At 58.2% G+C, this 24,427-nt stretch overlaps 5 protein-coding genes across 12 annotated transcripts in view; 3 read left to right on the top strand and 2 right to left on the bottom strand.

The window, feature by feature from the left end:
• Positions 1 to 245: 245 nt before the first annotated feature.
• VPREB3 (V-set pre-B cell surrogate light chain 3) lies at positions 246 to 3,699 on the bottom strand. The gene is made up of 2 exons (XM_035706203.2): positions 1,381 to 3,699; positions 246 to 691 (listed from the first exon to the last, which is right to left on the bottom strand). The coding sequence occupies exons 1-2, from the start codon at positions 1,427 to 1,429 to the stop codon at positions 375 to 377; spliced, it is 366 nt and encodes a 121-aa protein (XP_035562096.1). The 5' UTR covers positions 1,430 to 3,699; the 3' UTR covers positions 246 to 374.
• A 1,139-nt stretch (positions 3,700 to 4,838) lies between these two features.
• On the top strand, positions 4,839 to 7,829 carry C26H22orf15 (chromosome 26 C22orf15 homolog). Of its 3 annotated transcripts, XM_035706198.1 has the most exons (7): positions 4,839 to 4,879; positions 5,492 to 5,518; positions 6,148 to 6,234; positions 6,322 to 6,456; positions 6,672 to 6,746; positions 6,827 to 6,987; positions 7,323 to 7,829. In XM_035706198.1, the coding sequence occupies exons 2-6, from the start codon at positions 5,494 to 5,496 to the stop codon at positions 6,964 to 6,966; spliced, it is 462 nt and encodes a 153-aa protein (XP_035562091.1). In that variant the 5' UTR covers positions 4,839 to 4,879; positions 5,492 to 5,493; the 3' UTR covers positions 6,967 to 6,987; positions 7,323 to 7,829. The 3 variants fall into 3 exon arrangements, with proteins under 3 accessions (XP_035562091.1, XP_048957731.1, XP_025330540.1); XM_049101774.1 differs by having other exon boundaries at positions 6,148 to 6,456; XM_025474755.2 differs by lacking the exon at positions 6,148 to 6,234 and having other exon boundaries at positions 4,851 to 4,879.
• On the bottom strand, positions 7,800 to 9,700 carry CHCHD10 (coiled-coil-helix-coiled-coil-helix domain containing 10). The gene is made up of 4 exons (XM_025474757.3): positions 9,538 to 9,700; positions 9,095 to 9,314; positions 8,110 to 8,257; positions 7,800 to 8,009 (listed from the first exon to the last, which is right to left on the bottom strand). Exons 1-4 carry the CDS (start codon positions 9,576 to 9,578, stop codon positions 7,990 to 7,992), a joined length of 429 nt encoding a protein of 142 aa, XP_025330542.1. The 5' UTR covers positions 9,579 to 9,700; the 3' UTR covers positions 7,800 to 7,989.
• Positions 9,701 to 10,589: 889 nt separating this feature from the next.
• Positions 10,590 to 22,024, top strand: MMP11 (matrix metallopeptidase 11). Of its 3 annotated transcripts, none has more exons than XM_035706177.2 (8): positions 10,590 to 10,794; positions 17,060 to 17,289; positions 18,112 to 18,306; positions 18,386 to 18,519; positions 18,659 to 18,900; positions 18,987 to 19,203; positions 19,966 to 20,223; positions 21,177 to 22,024. In XM_035706177.2, exons 1-8 carry the CDS (start codon positions 10,774 to 10,776, stop codon positions 21,308 to 21,310), a joined length of 1,431 nt encoding a protein of 476 aa, XP_035562070.1. In that variant the 5' UTR covers positions 10,590 to 10,773; the 3' UTR covers positions 21,311 to 22,024. The 3 variants fall into 3 exon arrangements, with proteins under 3 accessions (XP_035562070.1, XP_025330531.1, XP_025330530.1); XM_025474746.2 differs by lacking the exon at positions 10,590 to 10,794 and adding an exon at positions 11,909 to 12,035 and having other exon boundaries at positions 18,163 to 18,306; XM_025474745.2 differs by lacking the exon at positions 10,590 to 10,794 and adding an exon at positions 11,909 to 12,035.
• Positions 22,025 to 23,365: 1,341 nt separating this feature from the next.
• The window catches only part of SMARCB1 (SWI/SNF related, matrix associated, actin dependent regulator of chromatin, subfamily b, member 1), a 38,510-nt gene continuing 37,448 nt past the window's right edge, over positions 23,366 to 24,427 (top strand). The window contains exon 1 of one of the 4 annotated variants that reach the window (XM_025474748.3): positions 23,366 to 23,636. In XM_025474748.3, the coding sequence (XP_025330533.1) occupies positions 23,544 to 23,636 (93 nt within the window). In that variant the 5' untranslated portion in view covers positions 23,366 to 23,543. The remainder of the gene's footprint in view (positions 23,637 to 24,427) is intronic. The other 3 variants (XM_049101793.1, XM_049101792.1, XM_025474747.3) reach the window with 3 other exon arrangements.

The raw sequence follows: 24,427 nt of genomic DNA, 5'->3' as shown, positions 1-24,427 counted from the left end.
GTTGAACCACAACCAGCCATGCAGAGCTAGGAGCAGCAAGAACTGGTTCCTTTTTCTCTTCCTCCAGCTCCTCAGGTCACAGGAAGCCCAGGCTACCAGTCTGAGCCCCTGGGGGCCAGTGGAGAGGCCAGGCCCGCCCCAGGGGTCTCAGATGCTTCCTCTTCTATAACAATCCCCAGAATCCCTACCCCCACACTCCCAGTCACTTTTGCAGCAGGAATTTCATGGCCCTCAGAATGGTTATTGTTCACATGTTTAATATTATTAACCCATTTTACAGAGGAGGAAAATCAAGATTCAGAGAGAGGGGGGAACCCAAGATCAGGGTGCAGAAATGAGAAGCAGATATGAAGCACTTGTCCCACACTCCACCCTTAGGATGTGTAGCCCACAGAACAGTAATAATCTGCGTCGTCCTCAGGCTGCACAGGGCTGATGGTCAGGATGCAGGCATTGTGGGCAGCATCTGTGGCTGCCGAGAAGCGGTCAGGGATGTCAGGGGACCGATGGTAGTCCTTCTCTGAGCGGTAGTAGAGGAGGTAGCGGGGGGCACTGCCTGCCCGTTGCTGATACCAAGACACACCGTACTCCCCGATGGTGGCATGGCGAGGGCTGAGCATGCAGGAGAGTTGGGCCACTTGGCCTGGGAAGAACAGCAGTGCATCTGGCTGGGCCAAGCCTGGCTGAAAGACTGAGAGAGAAAGACCCATGGGCTCCTTTCTTCCTGTCCCTACCCCGTGAAGGCTTGGTCAGACTCAAAGGAGACTCTGACTCCCAAAAGGCTCATAGCCCGGTGCCATGGAATTGAGATTAGATGGGGCACAAAGTTGGCAACCCCCAAGTCCTCATTTGTGCTACATTACCAAGAATGTGTTCAGTTGAGCACCTAGAGTTCAGAGTGTGGGACTGGTGGCCTCTGGGCCCTTCTCTGCCTGCCCCCATTCCTTGTCCTGCAGACCCTTACCCCTCAGTAACACTGGCTCTTCCATATTCTGACTACCACCACCAGGGAGGCCTCCTGGGCTATCCCACCCATCAGCTCAACTTCAGACAACTGGCTGCTGGGAATCTTCTCAAGGATAAGTTGTCCCTAAGGCCCTTGGGGTAGCTTCCCAACTAGGTGCTCAACTAAAAAAGGTGACCGACCACTTCCAGTCTCTTCTGAGACCCCAAAGAATCAGAATCTGAAATGATCCTAACAATCTGGTCCTTTGCAAATGGGAAAACTGAGGCCCACACGGAGCCCCATGTCCCCTCCACCTTAATGCCCCTTCTAAAACCCTCCCACTGCCCACATCGATTTCCTTCCTTGCAGGGGCCCTCTGGTGCCAGTGCCATCCCCCACCCCACTCAGGTGAGCCAGGCCTAGGGGAAGCTCACCTGACAGGAGGGCCCCAGTCAGAAGGAGGGCCAGATGCCAGCAGGCCATGGCCAGAGGCAGAAAGGCAGACAGGAGTCGTTCTGTTGAGAGCACTCCAGGTGCTTCAGAGCACAGGCAGGGGAAGCCCCTGGACCATGACAAGGCATGCAAATCAGCCCATTGCTAGGGGTGGGGGCATGGGGGCACAGTGGCTAGGGCCCATTAGCTGGGTCCTATCTTCCCAAATGTCGGGGTCCTGGTCCCCACAGGATCTTCTGAGAACAGGAGCCCAGAAATCCACACATTTATACACATGTAGTTAAGGCAGGTAGATACTTTTTTTATTGAGGTGTGACTCATGTAGGGTGAAGTGCACAGATTTTAAGTGTATGGCTTGATGATTTTAAATATCTCCACCCCCGCAATCTCTACCCAGATGAAGATTTAGAATGTTTCTTTAAAAAAAAAAAAAAAAAAAGATTTATTCATGAGGGAGAGGCAGAGACATAGGCAGAGGGAGAAGAAGCAGGCTCCTCACCAGGAACCCGATGCAGAACTCGATCCTAGAACCCCAGGATCACGCCCTGAGCCAAAGACAGCCGCTCAACTGCTGAGCCACCCAGGCGGGACCGATTTAGAATGTTTCCATCTCCCCAGAAGGCTCCCTCCTGTGCCTTCCCCAACAGTAAACAGCCTTTCCAACCCCAAGAGTAACCATCATTCTGACTTAAAGCACTTAGATCGGTTTTGCTTGCTCTAGAGCACCAACTCTAAATGGAATGATAGTGTGTTCCTTTTGTTCCTGCTTCTTCATGAGTTATCCATAGTGTGCAGCAATGCCTAATTCATTCTCATAGTTGTGTGTGGATAAGCTACAGCGTATTCATAGTTTATCCATTCTCCTATTAGACATTTGAGAGCTTTCCAGTCTTTAGCCATTAAAAAGAAAACTGCTGTAAATACCCTGACAATGTCTTTGGTGTACCGGTGTTATTTCTTCCAGCAGACACCTGGGGCTGGAGTCACTGGGCAGTAGGGAACATGTACATTTAGCTTTAGTAGATACTACCAGTGTTCCCAACATGATTGTACCCATTTGCCCTGCCACAAACCGATAGGAGAGTTCCAGAGACATCCTCGCTGGCACTTGACATTGGTCAATCCCTTTAAATTCGCCAGAAGGGAGCTGACTTTCCAAATTAAGGTTCAAACTTGAATCTCAGATCCTCCTCTTCTTTTCTTTTAAGGATTTTATTCATTTATTTGAGAGGGAGCACAAGCAGGGGAAGCTGCAAAGGGAGAGAGAGAAGCAGGCTCCCTGCAGAGCAGAGAGATTGATGTGAGGCTCCACCCCAGGACCCCAGGATCACGACCTGAGCTAAAGGCAGATGCTTAACTGACTGAGCCACCCAGAAGCCCCTCAGATCCTCCTTAACTACATGACTTCAGCCAAGTTTGGTCCCTTGTCTGGAAAATGAAGATGATCATAGTGCCAGCCCAAGGGATGTGAAGAAGCAGATGGGATTTATTTGCTCAGTGCCAGGCACTGTGCATATATTAATCATGCCTCACATTTTCTGTTTTCTGATGCTTTGATATCTGGGGCCTTGCTGACCTTGGAGGGACTGACTCTCCCAGGGCTAGCCAATTCCTAGAAATGGTAAATAACCCCCCTGAGCAGACACTTAGCAAATGTAAACCAATCCAGAGCCCACACCCCCAACCACTTCCTCTATGGCTCTCATACTCTGGGTCCCTGTCCTCCTGCCTTACCCAGCGCCAGGTACCTGATGAACAGGGACAGCCCGGAGGCCCCAGAGCCCTAAAATGATTCAAACTAGAGCCTGCTTACTCTACCTCTTCTTTCCCTCAGAAACCACGTGGCTCCCTCTCGCCCTCTGCCTTCTAATCTACCAGGTGCTTCCCCATGCAGCCCTCTGTGGTGTGGCCTGCCCCCTCCTCTAGAGGTCTGAGGGGAACAAACTGCCTCTCGGTGGCAATCTCCTGGTCCGCTGGTCTTAGCATACCTAAATAATAATAAAAGTAATTAAAACAGTGTGCTCTCATTAACTCAAAGCCTTGAAAGCTCCCTCGGGGGAGGTTACAAAGCCCTTCTCCAATGAGTCCCATTTCTAGCACCTCCTTAGGGCATGTCCCAGACACTCAAGATCAAAGACTACTTCATGTCAGCACTGACATTGCCTTGGGACAACAGTGATGGTTGTTGGAGCTGACATTCCAGGGCTCGGCGTGAACCCTTCTGGAATTTGGTTGCAACCCCACCTGAGCTGTGTTCTGCAGACCCAGGTGCCCAGTGACAGCAGTGTGCCAGGAAGAAAGTGTCCAGTGTTTAAAAAAAAAAAAAAAAAAAAAAGAAAGTGTCCAGTGTTTAAATAAATCTGGGAAACACTACTTGTTTTTGCACAGTATTGATTCTGAGCACTTGCTACATACTGAGCACGGAGGTAGCATTTTAAAGCGTTATCATGTTTAAGGGGCGCCTGGCTGGCTCAGTCTGTACAGCATGCAACTCTTAATCTCAGGGTTCAAACCCCACACTGGGTGTGGAGTCTACTTAAAAATAAATTTAAAAAGTGTTACCATGTTTAATCCTCACAAGAACTTTGCTGAGCGGTGTTCTTACTCCCCCCTTTGTACCGGTGGAAGCACTGAGCTGCTTATCCAGAGGCAGACTAATGCTGGGTGAGCTACAAGCCTGACTCAGCGGCCCAGAGGGCAGGACAAATAGCCTAATCATCATGGGAGAGGGTGCATTTCTAAAATCTTGGGGGAAAAGGAGCTGGCGAAGGTTGGGAGCCTGCTCCAGACACCTACCTGGCACCCTGGCTGAAGGGGTCTGGTAGGGGCTCATGGAGAGGGGGGCAGGAGACAGAGATAGAGACAGAGGGGCCACTAGGGGGAGGAAGGAAAGAAGATGGAGAGAAAGGGAGAGAAAGTCAAAGAAAGGATGGGCATGGATGGAGAGGAGAGGAACACAATATCCTGTCTGCCAATGTCTCTTCTGGCTTTATTTATAATTGCAAAAAGCTGGAGACAATCCAAACAACAGCAAGTGAGTGGATCAACAAACTGGCACATGCAGGCAACAGGACCCTCCTGAGCAGTAAGAAGGAACGAGCTATTGAGTGAGTCTCATGCGAAGTGAAAGAAACCAGACTCCAAAGGCTCCATGCTGTGTGATTCCCTTTATACAATTCTGGAAAAGGCAGGGGCTGAACACAGAGCAGCAGTTGCTAGGGGCTGGCACCAACTATAAAGGGAGCCTAAAGGAATTTTGGTGGGTGAGGGAAGTGATCTGCCTCCCGACTGTGGTGGTGGCTTTATGAGGTTTGTCAAAACTTGGAGAAGGGTGAATCTTACTGTATGTGCATCATACCTCAATAAACTTGACCAAACAAGGAGCGAAACAGAGAAGGAAAGAGAGGGGAGGCCGGAGGTGAGGGGGAGGGCAGGGGGGGAGAGAAAAACAGCCAGCACAAGGAAGCAGGCCTGGAGAAGGTAGGGAACCACAGGTTGGTGAGGATCCCTCGCTTCTGCCCTGGCCACAGCCCTACCAGCTCCTAGTGGGGTTTTTGCCAGGGCCAGGGACCCCCATCCAGGAATCTCCCCCTCTTTCAGCCTGGGAGCTTGGTCTCTACTTGGGGGAGGGGGGAAGGTGTGGTCTTGGGCCAACCCTGGACCACAAGGCTTGAGGCCCCACTGTAGCCCTGCCTTAGGGAGTGCCCATACTCCCGCCCCAGATCTTGTTACTGGGATACTGTGGGGGAAGGCATTTCCTGCCTAGATGACTTGGCAGCTGCCACTGCCATGGAGACCAGCTTGGAAGCTGTGAGGGCCTCAGTCTCCTCTGGCTGCTTGGACTGAGCAGGTGGGGGGAAGAGGAGGCCAAGGGTCCTAGACTAGCTGCAGGGACCCCTCTACACTGGTGTCCAGCCCCAAGAGTGGCCAAGCAAGGACCCAAGCCTGGATCCACCCACCGATCCCCACACACATACACATTTCCTGGCAGGCCTCCCTCCCAGAATAGATCTCAGCCCCAGATCCTTCCTTACTCAGGAAGTTGAGGGTTAGGGGATCAAAGCCCCCACATCTGTCTCCTCTCCCCTGCAGCCATGTTTATCAAAGTGATGTTTGGAGGTAAGTGGGGTCCCCTGTCCCTACAGGTGGGTAGGGGATGGCACATTCAGAGGTTTGCTTCCCTCTGCTCTGGGGGGGATTGGGGAGGCAATATGGGGAAAGGGGATCCACTTGGGTAAGAGGATGGGGCAATTTAGGGAAACAGCTCAATGAGGAGGCAGAGTGAATGCTTGGAGTCCCTTGAGAGGCAACCCCGATGGCTGCATCCTGGGAAATTCCTATGGGTTCCTCTAGGAGAGCATCCACATCACCCTGGGGTGTGTTTTTAAATTATGCAATCTCTAATTCGGTCGGTGGTCCTCAAGCTTCAGGGCAGGCACATCAGGCACCTAAAGCTCTAGCCACAGTTGCAGATTCCTGGATTTCTGGTGGGAGGTGGGGGGTCTGGTGCTGGAGGGAGGTCCTGTGCAGAGGCAGCCCTGGAGCAGGAGGGGGGGCATCCAGTGTAGGAGGCAGGAGCTGTGTGCCCTGGTCACCAACATCTCAAGAGATGGATGGAAAAGGGTACAATCTTAATCCTGGAGCCCTATTCCCTGCTTTAGTTAAAAAAGAGATGAAAGGGAGACAGATGGTCCCAGATTGGGGGAAGCAGAGGGGCCCATTCACTCACCTCTGCCCCGCCCCTACAGCTGGCTGCTGGGAGCTGGTGAACACCTGGTGCAGCCTGGTGACCCTCACAACCCACTTGAGGCAGAGAGGGCAGGTGCCTCCAGATGGTGAGGCGGCAGGGAAGGGTGCTGGAGGAGGGGCCAAGGGCCTCCAGGCAGAGGTGCCAGCCTGGCCTTGCCTCCCTATCTTCCCAGCAACCATTGCCCTCCTGGCTGAGGATGGGCATCTGGTAAGCCTGGATGAGAGACTGGAGGGGGCTTCCCAGGCCCCTTCCATGGGCAGCCCCCGGCTGCAGGAGCGTGGGACCTATGTCCTTGTGAAGATCATCAGTAAGTGGGGCCCAAGATTCCCCCTGGAGTTCTGATGGGATGCGGGGGCAGCAGTCCAGAGACCACTCAAGGCCCTGGCCAGCCCCCCACTTTGGCAAGGACCTAGCCCTGACCCTTCCCATCAAATGCCTTATTGACCTCAGCCAGGCCCAGAGTGAAAGGTGGAGGTGGGGACCACCAGGCCAGTCAGGAATTGGGTCTTACTCCCTCCACAGAGGGGGAAGGTGGGACCCCCACCCGCTATGAGTCCCTACTGGAGAACCTGGATGACCAGTATCCAGAGCTAGCAGGTGAGTGTCACAGTTGAGCCCCAAGGGGAAGGTGCACCTTCTCCCTAGCACCCATAGGTAAGGCTTCCTGGGCCTTCCAGAGGAGCTTCACTGCCTGTCAGGCCTACACCCCACGAGTGATGGTCGGAGGAGGCGCACAAGCACACGGCGTGGCCATCAGGAGCAAGGCCCCCTTTCAAGATCACGCAGGATGGGCTCCCTGCCATCCAGGACACGCTAGTGGGGGCCAGGAGCCAGCCAGGTAAGGAGGAGACATAGGCACCTGGGGGGATGATCACACCCCAAAGTCCCATGGGACAGGCTTATGTGTGCTGAGACATAGACCCCAAACACCGAGATCCCCCCTACCCCCGCAAACACACACACACTAATACCCACAAGGTGGAACACACTGCACCAAGAGACATCCCACCACTCCACTGGACTCTAAGTACCCAAGGGCAGGAGCGTCCTCGGTGCCCTGGAGATATTGAGTAGAGCCTGGCATGCAGTAGGTGCTCAATGCACAGTTGATGAACTCAACGAAGGTGGCAGCACAGAGCATGTGATAGTGAAATCTGTCCTCTGTTCCGGCAGGTCCCGTGACCTGGCACATCACGGCCAAGCGGCTGAGCTGGACTCTGATCCAAGGGGGTTGGCTGTGACCTCTGCCGTGTGTGATCAGGCCCAAAGAGCAGCCCAGGGGCATTCTTCTTGCAAAATCTAGACTTACTGAGAAGTTACATCAGCTGGAGGGACAAGGTCACAGACCAAAGGGGCCCCTTTGGGTGCAGACAAAGGGATCCAGAGGCAGAAGGGACAAGGAGGGTGAAGGGGGCAAGTATCTCTGAGCGTGGGAGACAACAGGTTCCTCCAGGGCTTCCAGTCCCCAGAGTCATGCCCTTGGGGTCTCTGCTAATACCTCACTCCTATTTGGACTGTCCAAGGTCATCAGATTACAACAGGGCTCCTCCCCCTTCCCCACCCTGGATGCCAGCTTCAGGTAGGGACATCCATCCATGCTCCTTTGACCCCACCCCAACAGACAGGCTAGTGAGAGGGCACACAGTAGGCTATGGTCTAAAATAAACTCTTTTAATTGCACATTTGCGTCTCCGGTCATCTGTGAGGTGAGAAACCCCCCTCCTCATTCCCAATCCCAGCTACATGGGTACAATCTGAGGTCATGGTCCGGCTGTCGGTGAAGGGGTGAAGGTGGGTGCAGGGTTGGCTCAGGGATCTGCACCAGTCCGTACCTGTCTCTTCAGGGCAGGGAGCTCAGACCTGCAAAGAGAGGGGTGGCACAGGCTGGTGGTCAGCCTGCAGGTGCAGGAAGAGGGACTGCCCCTCCCGCTCCTGCCTGGGTCAGGGGCTGCTTGCTCACCGTGGTTGTACTTGCACTGCTTCAGGGCCTCGCTGAAGCCCTCACACAGGGACAGGTCACTCTGAGTGGTGGAGCAGTCCAGGAACTGCCTGATCTCGTAGGCGCAGGGCCCCATCTGCAGGGGCTGGGGCCCAGTGCGGGTGGGGGCCTAGTGTATGGCACAAGAGGCAGCAAGGTCAGCTCCAGGTTGGCACCCAGAAGTGGGTTCCAGCTGGGGGCTGCCTGCCCCTCCCCACACCCCCAGCCCAGGTGCCCCCGGGATCCCTGGCAGGCTGAGTGACTCAGGGCCAGCCTGCCCCGTCTAGCCTCGGCTGCTCCATCTGTGTAACAGAAGGAGCCCACAGCCCTGTCAAACCCCCTGAGCTGATGCTAGTGCCAGTATGGACAGCATTTCTCAACTGCTTCAATACGGGCTCCCTGAGCAGGTAGGAGGGCCTGAGAGGTGAGAGAAGGCTCTAGAAAAGCAAAGTGTTGTGCTTGTACTCTTGGAATATAAGCCCCACCTCCGCAAATTGTAGCCAATTCCAGGCTCAGCCATTAACGATCCTTTTGACCCCTGACCCAGCCACTAAGCCACATTTGGCTCAGGGCCTGTCGGGTGCCCAGTAGGGGACAGGTGAGCAGAAAAAGGCCCAGAGCTGCTGGCTATCCCTTGCCCTTGGATGTCCGGACTACAGGGCATAACCCGGGAATAGGGAGGCAGGGACTCCGAACTTCAACAGCTCTCACCTCCGCTAGGACTGGGTTCCCTTGGGCCAGTCTCGCACCGCTCGGGGCTTTGGTTTCCCCATTCTTAAAGGGCCGTTTGATCCCTGGTTGTCCAGGGCCCGTGGCCTCAGGTAAGGGGCAGGGGGAGCCTGCCGTGAGTGACAGGCGGCCAAAAGCAGGGGGAGGAGGACGACCCTTCCTGGGAGAAGTCGAGGCCCAGGCAGCGCCGCCCACGCGGCCCTGGGCAGAAGTCGGCCTCGGTTTCTCCCGAGCTCACCTGCTGAGCGGCGGGCTGGGCGGGCTCCGAGCTGCCCCCGCTGAAGGCTCCGGTCAGGGCGCTGCCCACGACGTGCCCCACGGCCGAGCCCACCGCCACCCCCGCGGCCGTGGACGCCATCTGCGCCATCAGGCCGGGCTGGCCCGACGGGGCGGCGGCGGCGGCGGCGGCCGAGGGCGGCGGGGGCGCGGGCGGGGCCGCAGAGGGCGCGGCGGCGCGGCTGCGGGCGAGGGTAGGGTTAGTCCCCGCCGGCCCCGGCCCGGGAGCGGCTCCCGGCCACCCAGCCCGTCCCCGTCCCCCTCCCCCGAGGACGCGCGACCACCGACCCCGGCGCGGCTGCGGCCCCGCCCCTCCCCCCAAGATGGCGCAGCCGCCGCCAAGGTCACGCCGCGGCGCCCGGGCGGGAGTCCCCGCGCTCCGCCACCCCTCGGTCCCGCGCGCACCTGGCAGGCCGGGCGGCCGCGCTGCGGCTCCCCCGGGGCATGGTGGCGGCGGCGAGATCTGCCTAGCGCAGGCGGAGACGGCGACAGCCGGAGACGGCGACAGCCCCAGCGGCTCCGTCCCGGGGACGCACCGGCTCGGCTGACCCGCGGGCGCGAGGGGCGGGGCCTGGGAGACACGCCCCGGGGCGGGGCCGAGCGCGGGCGCCTGCTCCTCCTCGAGCGCCCTGGGTCGCCCGGCCTGCGCGCCCTGCCTGCGCCCGGCCGGCGGTGTGCTCCCGGGGACCGGCCAGTGCTGCAAATGCCCAGGGCTGACTCGGGGGCGACACGGGGCGACGGCCCGAGTCCCTTCCAAAACCACCACGGAGGGGCGCCTGGGTGGCTCAGCGGTTGAGCGTCTGCCTTGGGCTCAGGTCTTGATCCCAGAGTCGTGGGATGGAGTCCCGCATCGGGCTCCCAGCAAGGAGCCTGCTTCTCCCTCTGCCTGTCTCTGCGTCTCTGTGTCTCTCATGAATAAGTGAATTTAAAAACCTTCAAAAAAAGCAAACAACCCACCACCGAAGGCGGGGAGCGGAGTTTGTTGCTGTCCCAGAGCCAGGGGAGAAATAGGGAGGGGATCGGACGAAGCCAGCACGGGAGGGGCACGAGGGGCCAGGCCAGGCTCCGGACCCCCTCCTGCGGCCTCGGGGGTGGGGGGCGAGGGGGGGACCCGGGGAGGGATAGAGCGGAGAAGAAACAAGCCCGAGGAAAGCCCTGGGCAACCTGAACCCAGAACCTCCGCCAGGGGGCGTCCGAAGCCTTTCTCCGACTCCATTCCGGCCCGAATGCGCGGCAACCCTGGGCAGTCTTGCGCATCACCCTCCTGCGGTGGGATGGAGCCCCCCCATGCGGCCCAGCGCCCCGCCTGACACCCTGCTTTGCAGCACGGACGCAGCGGCGGACATCGAGGGCAAAAAATGCCCATCCCAAAGGCTCTGATCTGGGCGCCCGGAGGCGTTTGTGCGGGTTTGAATCTGTGGCCTCGCGATTTTACCACCTTGGTTCCAGGCCAAGGGAAGGGCGGAGGCGCGGATTTAGGACGCTTCCCAGCCCTTCAGGAACTTGAAGTTTATTTATTATTTTTTTTTGAGTGATCATATTATTGCCTAAGGAGGAGCTCTGATTTCTTTACCCTCCCCTATCACTGTCCCATGTGCCCATAGGAGGCCTGGTGGCACCGGGATCGGGATCGTAGGCAGGATGAAATCACCCCAAGCAAAAGTGAGTAACTTTAAAGGAACAGATTGCTAACACTTTAGGTAATAAAGATCGCTGCTGTCTTGTCTCTCCTCTTCTGAGCCTCTAGGAGTCTCTGTGGACCTTCCTTGGAGAGGCTATGAGGCCTCCCTGGACTGGAACCTGGAGGGAGGGGATGAGTGGGCCTGATTGTCCTCTTCACCTCCTTCCCTTCTTAGGCCCAGGCTGGGTACCCACAGCCTCACCTTGCAGCCTCTCAGGACTCTGCCTGCCAGGATGGGAGCCACTGTCCCAGGTTGGGCTCTGCAGAGTTGCCCACGATGGAGCAGATTGCCTTAGTGAAGAAGTGGGGCCCCAGGTCATGAAAGTGGAGGATCCCTTACAGAATAGGACACCACCATCTCCTTTGACTTTCACCTCCTCTCTGTCAAGTCTCAGGAGGCTGGCCCCTAGGGCCATGGAGCATGTTAGTGTGTTGGGCCTCCAGAGTGCCACTCAGACACTGGCCCCCCACCTGCCTCAACCTACTAATAGCACCCTCCCTCCCAACCCCCCCACTTGCCTGCTGGGATGGGAAAGCCTGACCTGGTCCTTTCCTCTTGGGCCCTCAGTTTTTCGGTTTATAAATTGTCTAGAGTTCTGTTCTAAGCTGGGGGGCTGGCCAGCCGCCTCCTTCTGCCTCAGTTTCCCCTGGCACACATCCCTGGTCTCACAAGGGCTATTGTGCCATCTTCCAGATGGATCAGCTAAGGCTCTAAATGGTGGGAGAACTTGCCTGGGGGAACAACCACCTGTCAAAGGCTAGCAGTAGGTCAAAGGTCAGGCCACCGGGGAGTCTAGGTGGGGATAGGGCCCAGGAAGAGTGAAGCCCACAGCACAGCGGGGAAACTGAGGCCCGGAGTAGCACCAGCTGGACTGGGTCGCCTCTGAGATCTCAGGCTAGGCCTGACCCTGGGAAGGACTGGGTCTCGGCCCCCTGCCCCAGCCGGGCCAGCCCCTCCGCGTCCACCTCCCCCACCCAGGCCGCGGCAGCCGCGGGGAGAGTTTAGAACAAAAGGCGAGAGGGGCGGGGCCGGGGCGGGCCGGGGGCGGGGCGGAGGCTATAAGGGGCGGCGGCCCGGCGCGGCCCAGCAGGCCCAGCAGCCCCGGGGCGGATGGCTCGGGCCCCCCGGCTCCGCGGCGCGGCCCTGCGCGCCCTCCTCCTCCCGCTGCTGCTGCTGCTGCTCCCGCCACCGCCGCTGCTGGCCTGGGCCCCGCGGCCCCCGGTGAGTGCCCGCCGCCGGCCAGCCGCTCCTCGCCGAGGGGGTGCCGGGCACGCGGGCTGGGCCCGGTGGCCAGGCTGGACCCACGGGGGCGCCCGGGGTGGCCCGCAGTGGCCCGTTACCCGAAACGCTTTCTGAGTCCCTGTGGACGTGAAAGATAGTGAGCTTCCCGTCCCTGGAGGTGTGCAAGTGGAGCCTGCGCGGGGATCGCTCAGGCTGGTGAGGCGGGACTCGGCGCTAGACGCACGCCCCCTCCCAGCGTGGGGACCTGCTCCGCAGATGCCGGGCCAGGTAGCAGAGGGAGTGGTTACAGGGCCTCCTATTCATCGCGGAGACAAAGCCGCGGGCTGGTGTCAGCCTCCAGGTGTGTGGCCTCGGTGAGCACACCTCCAGGGTGCCCGTGGCTGGAGGATTAAGGAAGAGCTGGAGGGCAGCACTGCTCTGGGGCAAATGGGGTGCAAGCCGGAAGAGGTGGCACCACCTGGGCACCTCCAAGTGGCAAGTTTGGGAGGTGTGAAGCCAGGACAGCATGAGTGAGAGAGCTATGTGTGTGTGTGTGTGTGTGTGTGTGTGTGTGTGTGTGTGTGAGACAGAGAAAGTAAGAAGAGCCCGGAGTGGCCAGCTGAGACCCTCAGAAAGGAAGGGGGTGGGGAGGGAAAGGGAAGAGAGAAGAATGTGTGATCAGGAGAGAAGGCAGTCTGCGAGAGGGCAGCAGAGTGACTAGCGGAAGGGCAGTCACCGGGTGTTGTGTGACCGCCTGTGTGTGCCCACCGGGGGCCTCAAGGGGCCCCTCACAAGGGTGGCCACGCGGAGCCCACAGGCCCCTCGGACCCCAGCTGCGGCATCCAGACAGCTCAGGCAGGGATGGGAGCATTAGGATGTGTGACAGGCAGGAGACGAGGGAGGAAGGGCTGACCAGCTGGGCCCCCTTTGCCCAGTCCCACCGGCTCTGCCCTGCCCAGCCTTGCCTCATCCTGGTTATGGGAGCAGAAGAAGATCGCATGGGTGGGTTAGGGAAGGGGGCATCTCAGTCTGGAGGCTCTGCCTCTTACCAACTCCTCCCAGTGCCTTGAACTTGGGGCAGAGTCCAGAATCACCCTGGGTAGCCAGTTGACCTCCGGGTTCAGGAATTGGAGAGATGTGGGTTTGAACCATGTGCCCTAGGTGAGTCCTTCTGGGTCACCCCCTCTGTCTCAGTGGGTAGGAGATAACGGTGCCCACTGCTGGGCACTGAGGATTAAGTGAGGTAATGGGAGGAGAGGGCACAGGCAGTCACGCTGGACACACACTGTCACCTGTGGCTGCCACTTTGATGCTCGTGCAGGGTCACTTGGGGCCGGGTCTGAGCTGGGCTGTTGGCTGTCACTCTGTAGATATGCAGGGAGCATTTGGGGTCGCCTTCCCCGTGTTTGTCCCCAGGCTGCCATCAGCAGGGCCAGGAAAGCTCTGTAAATATTTATCCACCCCAGTTCACAGCTTTCAGGGTTGATGAAAAAACCCTGCAGCCCAGTGGTGCGACGGATGCTGCATTCCCTCCTGGAGCCGGCAGGGGAAGAGGGGCCCCCCCAAGAAGATTGGGGGCAGTGCGGGGCAGTAGATGGACCTGCCTGTTGCCTGGTGCATAATAGGCAGGTTGCTTGGCCTCTCGGAGCCTCAGAGTGGCGTGCTGCTACCGAGAATGATGTGATGCTCCTCATTCTTGCTCACAGCCTAACAAAGGACCCTCCTAACAGGATCACCTCCAGCTGACTGTGGAAGGCAGAGCTGTTATTAATTATCCCCGTTGGACCTATAGCAAACTGAGGCTCAGAGAGGGGTGAAACTCGCCTGGAGTTACCCAGCAGTTTTCTGGTTTGGGGTCCTTTATACCCCCTCTACAGGGTGCCTCCCATTTTCTAGATTGGAAATTGACCCAAGTGCTGACCCCAAGCCTCTAGCTCGAGATGGAGTCAGCTGAGAAGTTCCTCAAGTATGTTTGGGGCTGTGGTTTGGTGCCCCCAAGAGGAAGGAGGGGTAAGTGAGCTCAGTGCCCACCACAGGGCAGACCTAGGGAGGCTCCTGACTGAGGAGGAGGAGGAGGGAAGTCATCGGAAAAAGAAACACTTCTCAGGAATGTGGGTTTTGGAGACAGGCCAAGAATTGAAGAGGTGGGGGAGGCACGAGCCCCAGGTCTAGGCCCAGCTCTTCTTTGACTTGCTGTGTGACCCTGGGCAAAGTCCTCGACCTCTCTGGGCTCTGTTTCTTTCTCTGAGAAATGTGGTGATGCCTGCTTCCCAACCCTCCCAGGGCTGTGGATGAGGCCAGGTATGGCCTATGCTCACCATCTCACCTCACTGAATCCCAGCAGCCTTGGGAAGACGAAGCACACCCATCTTAGGAATCTGCAAGGGGCTCTGTGCCAGGCCTTGCACTTAGGGTTCCTGACCTCAGGCCAGAAAAGACTCAAAGAGGTTAAGTGTGGGAGGTCTCAAGGGCAGGGGGCATGTGTCCCATCCCAGTAATGGGAAGACTGAGGCTAAAAGCCATTAAGTGATTGGTTCCAAAATACAAATATCTGACAGGAGACCTTGATTCTAGTGCCTTCCACTTACCCACTGCAAGACCAGTGAATGTGACATGGACAATGAGCATGAGCCTCTGGCTGTGGGGAAGACTCTGTCTCAGTCACTCTTCTCTGGGCCTGCAAGCTCCCTTCTGCTAGCTGTAATTCCTGTTTCGGATTTAGTCCGGGAACTCTGGGGGAGCTGGAGCCCAGATGGGTGGTGGGAGCTGTAGCACATGCGGCAAGAGCAGGTTTCTAGGTGTGGGAGGGGAGGGCCCACGGGGGCAAGAAGCGGGGCCAGGGCAGACGCCGCAGTGGGCATTAGAGAAGGAGGTTATTTAAAGCCCTCTGCTGTGGTGCCATCCCCACTGGACAGAGAAGTCAAAGCTAAAAGAGGGAGGGGACTTGCCCAGAGTCACTCCATCCAGGTGACCATGGCATAGGACTGGGCTGAGTCTCCGAATCTCAGACTGTGGCTCTTTCTGTTGGGCTGAGAGTGCCATGATCCAGGGTTCTGGGCATGGACCTAGTTCTGGCGAGGGCAGGAGAGGAAGGAATGTGTGTCCAGTACCCTCCCTCCATCGTTGGCCGCTGCTCCAGGCCTCACTGGAGGGCAGAGGAGATGAGAGAATTCTGTCCAGAGGTGTGAATAGAGCTGTTGGGGGCTCACGGGGACAACCCTGTCCTGCCCTTTCCAAGGCTGAGGGATGGAATGTGTATCCAGGAAGTCAAAGGGGCAGTGTGGGGAGGAGAGAGGCAGGCTCTCATGGCTAGGCACACAGACCTGGGGTTCACATCCTCAATGTGAGACCTCGCATATGTATCACCCCCCACTTTACTGGGGGAGTGTGTGGGAGAGTGGGTGTTCAATGAGCTGAGAGAGTGCCTGGGAAGTAATCATTTCCCGTTCCTTCTCTTGGTGAGAGCTGTCAGGGGAAGGGTGGCTCCAGCCTGAAGAGCACAACAGAGGTAGCAGGTAGGGAGTGGGTTGTGAGCACAGAAAGCCTACCACCTGCCAGCTGTTACCTGGGCAAGTTGCTTAACTTCTCTAGGCTCTGTCTTCTCATCTGAGAAGTGGGGGATGATGAGAGTGGAGTTAGAGAGAGATCCCATCAGAAGCTAAGAGCATGTCTGTGGAGCTGTTGGTGGGGCCCTAGTCTAGATACAGGTGAACGGCAAGTGGTAAGGACTTAACTGGCTGTAAGTCCAGTATCCACCGGAACCTACGACGCAGGGAGGCTGGGCTTTGCCAAGTAACAAACTAACCATTCAGTAAACAAGCTCTGAAAGTAAAAGGTTGGTCCAGGCTTTTTCTCGTACCCCAGGTAGCTGTGCCCCTGCATGTTCAGAAGACCCCAAGTGGGGTGTCCTTGGGGTTGAGTCTGGGTGTCTCTGAGAGTTTGAGTAATTGGTAGCTCCAGAATTGGGAGACTGGGGCTGCTAGCACGACGATCAGAGCCCTGGGATGCCTAGGGCCTGGGAGAGCTGCCAGAGGCTAAGGGTGAGGGTGGAGCCTGGGTGGCCTGGCTCCCACCCCAAATATGGCTGTGGGGAGGCCCCAGCCGCCCAAACCAGTCAGTCCCAGACCAGATGGGTGCTTAGTCTCTAACAGACGGCATGGCTCCGTGCCTTTCCAGCTTTGCTTAGTATCCCAAGCCTAGCCTTCGCCTCCTGCCTGGGACACCAGAGTCCTCATCTGGCCCTGCCATGCCCTTGCTGAGTGACCTCAAAGGGTTTCCCAACCTCTCCAAGCTTCTGCTTGTTTCAGGCTTGAGAACTGCGACCTCGGCCCTGGATTGTGCAGTGGGTGGAGACTCCAGGTCAGGATCTCCATCTGTAGTGCTGGGGTTCCAGCAGGGCAGGGCTAGGTGGGGGCTGGGCACCTGGTAATTGTTCCCCCCTGCCCAAGCATGGATCAACACTGGGGAGGTATTATCCCCATTTGTCAGGTAAGCAAATCAAGGCTACACTGCGGGGCTACAGCTCTTCTACACTGGGGAGCGGTGGTGGTGGGTATCCTGGGTAAGAGCCCACTGAGGTTAATTGGAGAGGGCAGAGTTGGTGGGGATGGGTGGAGGGGGGACAGGAAGAAAGAAAGCAGAAAAGGTGTTGGCTGGGCTCAGGGCCAGTAGGGGAGCAGCAGGACCTTGCCTGAACTTTCCTAGAAAGCTTTGTAGGATCTATTCCTGGGTGCGTGCGGAGAGTAGTCAGACGCTACACCCCTGACCCAGACCTTTCTGACCCAAGTGGCTGCATAGGCAGCCCAAACACTCCAGGAGGGGGCAGGAAGGCAGCAGGATGCCTCAGAACAAGGCCTCAGGAAATCTGAGCCAGTCCGTGCCAAAGGGCCCTGCCGTGTGATGGCTTGCACACCTCACCCTCAGTCTGACCATCCACAAGGTAGGCTGGGGTTGAGCATGGATATGCTGATGGGCCATGAGGACCCAGGGCCTGATGAAGCCTTTGGATCCTTTCTCCTGCCCAGGATGCACACCGCCGCCACCCTGTGAGGAGGGGGCCACAGCCTTGGCATGAAGCTGGTCCCAGCAGCCTGGTACCTGCCCCTACTGCCCAGGACACTCCCCAGCCTGCCAGCAGCCCCAGGCCTCCCCGCTGCGGTGTGCCTGACCCGCCTGATGGGCTGAGTGCCCGCAACCGACAAAAGCGCTTCGTGCTGTCAGGCGGGCGCTGGGATAAAACGGACCTCACCTACAGGTAGGGGCCAGCGGCTGTGGGAGCAGGCTCTAGACCTCTACCTGTGTGTTTGTGTGTGAACTGCCACCCTCTTCTGCTTCTTGAGACATGTCTTGGAGCTAGATCTTTGTGGTTAACAGACTTGTGTGTCCGCTGACCCCCGAACCATCTGTGGACCAACTCCCTAAACCCCAACTTAGATGCACACACAGACAACACCCTCTCACAGCTATGCCTGCCCACAGCAGAGGGGCAGTAGCTCTGTTAACATGTGAAAAATCTCAGCACACACTGGGTGGCTCCATTGACATATAGGGCATGGCCTTTGGTTGCCCAGGCAACCTCTATTGGGGACCTAATAAGTGCCGGGCCCTGGGACTCTGGTAAATGAAGGATCATTGTTCAGACCTACCACCAGAGCTCAGGATCCGCGTGGGTGGGAACAGTGGTGAGCGAGCAGGACAGGTAACATTGGGAGTGATGCAGAAGCTGAGGCTTGTCCTGCGGGTGGGAAGTTGGCCCCGGGACAGAAGGCATGTGAAGGATGATGTGTCACACAGATCGGACCTCAGAAATGCCCTGGGTGGGGAATCGAAACCGAGATGGGGTCAAGGGACCAGGGTCTCCCCACAGTAAGTAGCACAATCAGGTCTAGAAGGTGGGTCTTGGGGCCCCTGATTCTGCATTCTTTCCACCAAATGCAGACACCTGTGGGTACCAAAGGACATACAAACCCACACAAAGATGTTCCCATGTGGAAGCTGAAGCCCAGAGCACACCGGGCTTGTGTCCCACATTCATGCATCCCCTCTGAACACTGAGGGGCATTTCCTGGCCCAACAGTCATCAGAGGGCTGTCCCAAGCAAGGCCCAGGCCCCTCCTCCTCCCCCCAGGATCCTCCGGTTCCCATGGCAGCTGGTACGGGAGCAGGTGCGGCAGACGGTGGCAGAGGCCCTACAGGTGTGGAGCGAGGTGACACCACTCACCTTCACCGAGGTGCATGAGGGTCGTGCTGACATCATGATCGACTTCACCAGGTGAACCAGTGGCCTAAGACCCCACCAGGAACTAGCCCCACCTGTCAGTGGCCACTGACTCTGCCCCACCTACCCACAGGTACTGGCATGGGGACAACCTGCCATTCGACGGGCCTGGGGGCATCCTGGCTCATGCCTTTTTCCCCAAGACCCATCGAGAAGGAGATGTCCACTTCGACTATGACGAGACTTGGACAATCGGGAACAACCAGGGTATGGGCAGGGGACCCATTTTCCAGATGGGACCACTGAAGATCACAGCGAATGGGGACAGGTCCTTGAGCTGGGCTCTGGAGCTTGGGTGTCTTGCGGCAGGAAGCTTGGGAATTTCCGGGCTATCTCCCTTTTTCAGGTACAGACCTCCTGCAGGTGGCCGCCCACGAGTTTGGCCATACGCTGGGGCTGCAGCACACGACAGCTGCTAAGGCACTCATGTCCCCTTTCTACACCTTCCGCTACCCACTGAGCCTCAGCCCAGATGACCGCAGAGGCATCCAGCACCTCTATGGCCAACCCCGGACAGCCCCTACCTCCAGGCCCCCAGCCGTGGGCCCCCAGGCAGGTGTGGACACTAACGAGATTGCCCCACTGGAGGTGAGACCCTGCTCCCAGCTCCCTTCACCCTCTGGTTTCTGTGGCTCCAATGTGGGCTCTTTCTCAGCCCTTCTCTCCTACGCCAGCCGGAAGCCCCACCAGATGCCTGTGAGATCACCTTTGATGCAGTCTCCACCATCCGTGGCGAGCTCTTCTTCTTCAAGGCGGGCTTCGTGTGGCGGCTGCGTGGGGGCCGGCTGCAGCCTGGCTATCCTGCACTAGCTTCTCGTCACTGGCAGGGACTGCCCAGCCCCGTGGATGCAGCCTTCGAAGATGCCCAGGGCCACATCTGGTTCTTTCAGGGTGAGGGGTACTGGGTTTCATGCTCAGGAGACGTCCAGGAGCCAGGAACATCATGGCCAAGGATAGGGACAGTCAGACAGACCTAATGGGCAGTGGGAGGGTGCCCTGAAGCTGGAGGGCCAAGGGAGTGTGGCTTACTTCTCTGGGTGCACCTGGGAGGCTCCCAGAGGAGGTGGCTCTCAAGATGGGAATAGCATTGAGGGTGTTACACAGTGGGCCATGCATCGGTGCATTCAACCCTCGAAGCCATCCTAGGGGGTGTACTTGGGATCAGTATGCCTGCTTTAGAGAGGAGGTCTCTAAAGATGTGGTGAAGTGACTCGCCTGAGGGTTTAGAAAAGGCAGAGCAGGAATTTGGTCCAGTTCTGGCAACCCCAGAGCCTGTGCTATAACTTTCAACTAGGAGAGACAAGAGCCTGGAACATTCTAGGTGGCAGGGACCTCATCAACAGAGGCCCAAGCTTGGGTGCGGCCCAGGGACTGATCAGAAGCACTTGTCACAGGTAGCTAAGTGCTGGGGAAGGAATGGGAGGTCAGGAGGCCTCCTTCCTGTTTAGAAAAACCTCTCGTATGGTACCTCCCAGAGCATGCGTCTCTGCAGCTTATCCCCACTGGTCTAAAACTTCCCTCTGGGGATAAGGGTGCCGAGCAGGATTACTGGCCCGAGTGTTTTACGGACAAGGAAACTGAGGCTGAGAAGTCTGTGGTGGTGGCCGGGTGCCACAGTTGGGCACACCCGTTGCAGCCTCCCCTCTCCTGCAGGTGCTCAGTATTGGGTGTACAATGGAGAGAAGCCAGTCCTGGGCCCTGCACCTCTCTCTGAGCTGGGCCTGCTAGGGTCCCCCATCCAGGCCGCCTTGGCCTGGGGCCCCGAGAAGAACAAGATCTACTTCTTCGGAGGCAGAGACTACTGGCGCTTCCACCTTAGCACCCGCCGTGTAGACAGCCCCGTGCCCCGCCGGGCCACTGACTGGCGAGGGGTGCCCTCTGAGATTGATGCCGCCTTCCGGGATGCTGACGGTGCGTCGGGGTGGAGTGGCTGGTACCAGCAGTACAAGAACCACATCTCTCATTTGGTGGTGGTTGGGCATTAGCTCCTCGTCGCAGGTCCTCTGTCCAGTGCTTTCCCCATCCACCCTCCCCCTTGTGCCGGGGCAGTGCTATGCCCCCGTGCTACAGATGGGAAGACTGAGGGCCAGAGACCTGCCCAGGTCCCTCCATCATCGCTGGTAAAATAGTAACTGCCACACACCGAGGACCGATGATGTTCTAGGCACAGCGCTAAGCTCCTTAAGTGTCTCATGCAGTTCTCAGAACAGCCCTTTGACATCACCCGTGCCATGAAGCCAGTTTCCAGAGGGGCTAACAGCAGTTCAGGTGATGAAGTCCCTAACTGGGCCAATCAGGTGCACAGTGGGGAGCCAGGCCTCCCACCCAGGCAGTCCCTGCTCCTCCCCACCGAACCACCTGGCTGGCCTCCCACAATCTCAAAGGAGTAGAGTGGGATTGATTTACAGTCCCGTACTTTCTCCCCTGTACCCTCAACCTTGCTTCTGGGCTCTCCCACATTGGGACCTGCTAGCAGAGCAATGCTGTGGTGGCTCTGGGGCTCTTGGTCACCTGTGCGTCCACCTTGCCTTGGGATGTCTGTCTGTAGTCTGGCTGGCAGGTACAGCAGTAGACTGATGGGGGAAGGGGAAGACTACTTGCTTTCCTGGGGGGTGGGGATTGAGTTTCTGAGACTCCAGGCATCTGTTAAGCTGGATAATAGCCCAGATCAGACCACAGTGCACAGGTAGGATTCAGAAGGATGGAAAGTCAATGGCCACGCCGGGGCCTACAAGTTTCGAGTACAACAGTAGTCAAGCCCTAGCAATCTGACCTCCCCCTGTGCTTGTCCCTGGGCACAGCCTGACTGGCAGGTGCAGGGCCCATTGTCTACTCACCCCAGCTTGACCTTCCTCTCTCCTCAGGCTATGCCTACTTTCTGCGAGGTCGCCTCTATTGGAAGTTCGACCCCGTGAAGGTGAAGGCCTTGGAGGGCTTCCCCCGCCTCGTGGGCCCTGACTTCTTCGGCTGTACCGAGCCTGCCAACACTTTCCGCTAACCACAATGTCGATGCCCTCAGGGCACCTGACCCCTGCCAGACCACTCACTGGATAGAGACCAGTGGGCATCTGTGTGGCTATGGGTACTAGGCACAGGATAGAGCCTGTGTTTCCTCAGGGGGTTGGGGAGGGGGTGCTGTCCCCTTGACAACTGCAGGGAGGGCCATGCAGGTCGTGGTCACCTGCCAGCAATGGTCTCAAACTGGGCTAGGAGACTCTGGTGTTACTTGAGGGTGAGGCGGTCTCAGGCCAGCCTCACCCAACCTGTGCAGGTCACAGGCAAACCCTGCTGCCCTGTCTCCAGCCCTGTCCCTCAGGTTGGCCCCTCAGCAGGGCTGGGGGAGCTGAAGCCCTCATTCGATCCCTGCTGTGAGGTTCCTACAGGGTGCTGGCACGGGGGGCCAGGGGCCCCGTGGCCTTCTACCTTTTCCTGAGAGGTCAGCTCCGGGTAGGTGCTTGGAACTGGCTGATCCTAGAGATGTATTCCCCAGGATCCAGGCCAAAGGGTCCAGATTCAGCTGGGGAGGGGAGTGTTTCCTGCTGGAGACCCCGGGCCCTGGAAGCCCCAACATACCTCAATCCTGACTTGGGCTAGATCCTTCCCAGCCCTCATCCCAGCACTGGGACCCTCCAAAGTCCTGTAAATGTGTATACAGTGTGTACAAAGCCTTTTTTTTCTACTGAGTACTATCATTAAATATGGTTATTTTCTACTTGTCTTTCCTCTGCCTGGTTCTTTTTTTTTTATTTTTTTAAAAGATTTTATTTATTCATGAGAGATGCACAGAGAGAGAGTCAGAGGGAGAAGCAGGCTTCCTGCAGGGAGCCCGATGTGGGACTCGACCCGGGTCTCCAGGATCACGACCTGGAAGGCAGATGCTCAACCACGGAGCCACCAGGGCGCCCTGCCTGGTTCTTTCTGAAACTATGGGGTGAGGAGGGGGACGGGGACAGACGTAGGAACTGGCTCAGGACCTGCTCCATCCTGGGAGCCAGGGTCATAGCCTACTCCACCCACCCATCCACACTTCTGCGGGTTGGGGCTGGACGCAATGCCTAGGACTCCTCTGGCTCCAGGCCTCCATCCTGTCCAGCCAGCCCGACACCTGGAGGGCTTTGTGATTGATTCCAAGGCTTCCCTGCGGGCCCCTCAGGGGATCCTCCACCAAGTGGTGGTCACTTTATCAGATCATGCCACACCCCAGCCCCTGATCGGAATACTTTATTTCTCACTGCTGTCAGGACACAGATGGTTACCACGGCCGACCCCACCTGTCACCTCGCCCTGCCGCCCAGTCCCCGCGGATCTTCTTCATGGTAGCACCTATCACAGCTACCATCTTAGACTGAACCGTGTGAGATTGTTAGCAGGGGACCATCTTCAATCTGCTGTATTGTGCAGCCGGACACACGGATGCTTTGATGCTCGGCTCCCAGCTGCGAGCTCCGCGGGGCAGGGCCGGCTAGGTTCGTGCCCCCTTCTCCCCCACGGCTGCGCCTGTTGAGGGCTCGAGGTGCAGAGTTAGGGAAGGAACGGAGCGGCCGGCCTCCCTTCCAGCTCACTGATGCCTCAAACCAAATACCACCCGGGGCCTTGGGATCCTGCCAAGCCTGGGGAACCTTGGCCAAGGCCACTCCCCCACCCAGTGTGGTCATTGTGCCCATCTCCACCGCAGGAACAGCTGTGCGCCCGGAAATGGGGTATCTGCTCCCAGGATCCCTCTTACCTACTCAACTACACTGCGTTTTCCGGGTGGGGAAACTGAGGCACGAACTGCTCTGGCCTCCTACTGGCCTCAGGCCTCATTTCACTCCTCCACTGGGCTGAGTTCTACCTAGTTGTGAGGCTGGGGAAGAACACCGCCGGAGTCAGGGCGCCCCGAGTGCTATCTCTGTCGGTGAGCAGCTCTGGCCAGTGCCTCCCCCAGGGGAGCAGCCTGGAAGAGAAACGGGTCCGCGGCTCCTTTAAGGGGCCCGACGGGGCGCGCCCCGGCCTTTTGTTTGGGCGGCGGCGGCGCGCGCGTCAGCGTCAACGCTCCGCGCCTGCGCACTGAAGGCGGCCTGGTTGTCGTTGGCGGCGGCGGCTGAGGAGCCCGGCGGTGGCACGAGCACCAGGTCGGCCCGCCCGTCGCCTCCCGGCCTCGGCTCTCCTCGGCTCGGCGCGCCCCGGCTCCTCCTCCGTGCCCCCGATCCCTCGCAGCCCGGCCCCGGCCGCCCGCCCCCGCCGCCGCAATGATGATGATGGCGTTGAGCAAGACCTTCGGGCAGAAGCCCGTCAAATTCCAGCTGGAGGACGACGGCGAGTTCTACATGATCGGCTCTGAGGTACCCGCGGCGCGTCCTCGCCCTCCGGCTCCGGCCCGGCGGGAGCCTTGGGGCGGGTCTGCGCGCCGGGAACGCGCGTCTCCATTCATCGCGGCGGGCGCGCGCGCGCGCACGGAGCTGCCCGGGGGCGGGGCCGGGAGGGCGGGGCGTGGTCTGTTTGGCCCCGCCCCGTGCCCCGCGGCGGGTGGAGTTTACTTACTCCTCTTCTGGGTGGTGGGGGGCGCTCGCTGCTGCCTGGCCGTAGGGCCCCGGGAGGAGCCCCCGGGTCCGCCCTGAGTTGGGAAGACCCCAGCCCGCCGCCGAGGAACTGGGTGTTTCGGTTAGCCCCTGGGGCTCCGGGGGAGAGATGTCGGGAGCTTCTCACGCATCCCTCCTCCACTGGTCCATCGGGGGTCCTGAAGTCGCAGGCCGGAAACGGGGCTTACTGATGTCTCATCCCTCGTTGTGTTGGTTGCTTTTATTTACCGGTGAGGGAATAGGGAGGAGGATGCTTGCTTTTGCGTGGATAAAGCTGCAGTCCCTGAGCTAGAGAGATCAGCAGGTCAAGAAGCAGTCGACTTTGACTATCTTGAAGTTACGCCGAATTTTGAGGGAGAGATTGTAAATATCTCCCATTCTGAACCAGAAGTGACAGCATTTTGTTGAACCAGCTGGACAGCTGACTTTGGGAAAACGCTGCAATTGTTCCTTCCGTGGGAGTTTGTACTGAAAACTAAGCTTTCTTCCAGATTGCCTCAAACTAGCCCTCTTTGAGTCAAGAGTAATCCCCCAGCTAGTGTGTGTTCCTTTTT

The sequence above is a fragment of the Canis lupus genome, chromosome 26, assembly GCF_003254725.2.
Source record: "Canis lupus dingo isolate Sandy chromosome 26, ASM325472v2, whole genome shotgun sequence".
NCBI lineage: Eukaryota > Metazoa > Chordata > Mammalia > Carnivora > Canidae > Canis > Canis lupus.
Note: the sequence above shows the minus strand (reverse complement) of the source record. Positions and strands in the feature narration are given on the sequence as shown.

Bases quoted from the DNA above. Each gene is read 5' to 3' on its own strand.
- C26H22orf15 (XM_049101774.1), top strand. From the start codon at position 5,494: ATGTTTATCAAAGTGATGTTTGGAG. The intron at 5,519-6,147 runs GTAAGTGGGGTC...CCGCCCCTACAG, and splicing joins TATCAAAGTGATGTTTGGAG to CTGGCTGCTGGGAGCTGGTG. The intron at 6,457-6,671 runs GTAAGTGGGGCC...CTCCCTCCACAG, and splicing joins TGTCCTTGTGAAGATCATCA to AGGGGGAAGGTGGGACCCCC.
- CHCHD10 (XM_025474757.3), bottom strand. From the start codon at position 9,578: ATGCCCCGGGGGAGCCGCAGCGCGGCCGCCCGGCCTGCCAG. The intron at 9,315-9,537 runs GTGCGCGCGGGA...CCTCGCCCGCAG, and splicing joins GCGGCCGCCCGGCCTGCCAG to CCGCGCCGCCGCGCCCTCTG. The intron at 8,258-9,094 runs GTGAGCTCGGGA...GCCATACACTAG, and splicing joins CCCAGCCCGCCGCTCAGCAG to GCCCCCACCCGCACTGGGCC.
- VPREB3 (XM_035706203.2), bottom strand. From the start codon at position 1,429: ATGGCCTGCTGGCATCTGGCCCTCCTTCTGACTGGGGCCCTCCTGTCA. The intron at 692-1,380 runs GTGAGCTTCCCC...TTTCTCTCTCAG, and splicing joins GACTGGGGCCCTCCTGTCAG to TCTTTCAGCCAGGCTTGGCC.
- MMP11 (XM_025474745.2), top strand. From the start codon at position 11,925: ATGGCTCGGGCCCCCCGGCTCCGCGGCGCGGCCCTGCGCGCCCTCCTC. The intron at 12,036-17,059 runs GTGAGTGCCCGC...TCTCCTGCCCAG, and splicing joins CCTGGGCCCCGCGGCCCCCG to GATGCACACCGCCGCCACCC. The intron at 18,901-18,986 runs GTGAGACCCTGC...CTCCTACGCCAG, and splicing joins ACGAGATTGCCCCACTGGAG to CCGGAAGCCCCACCAGATGC.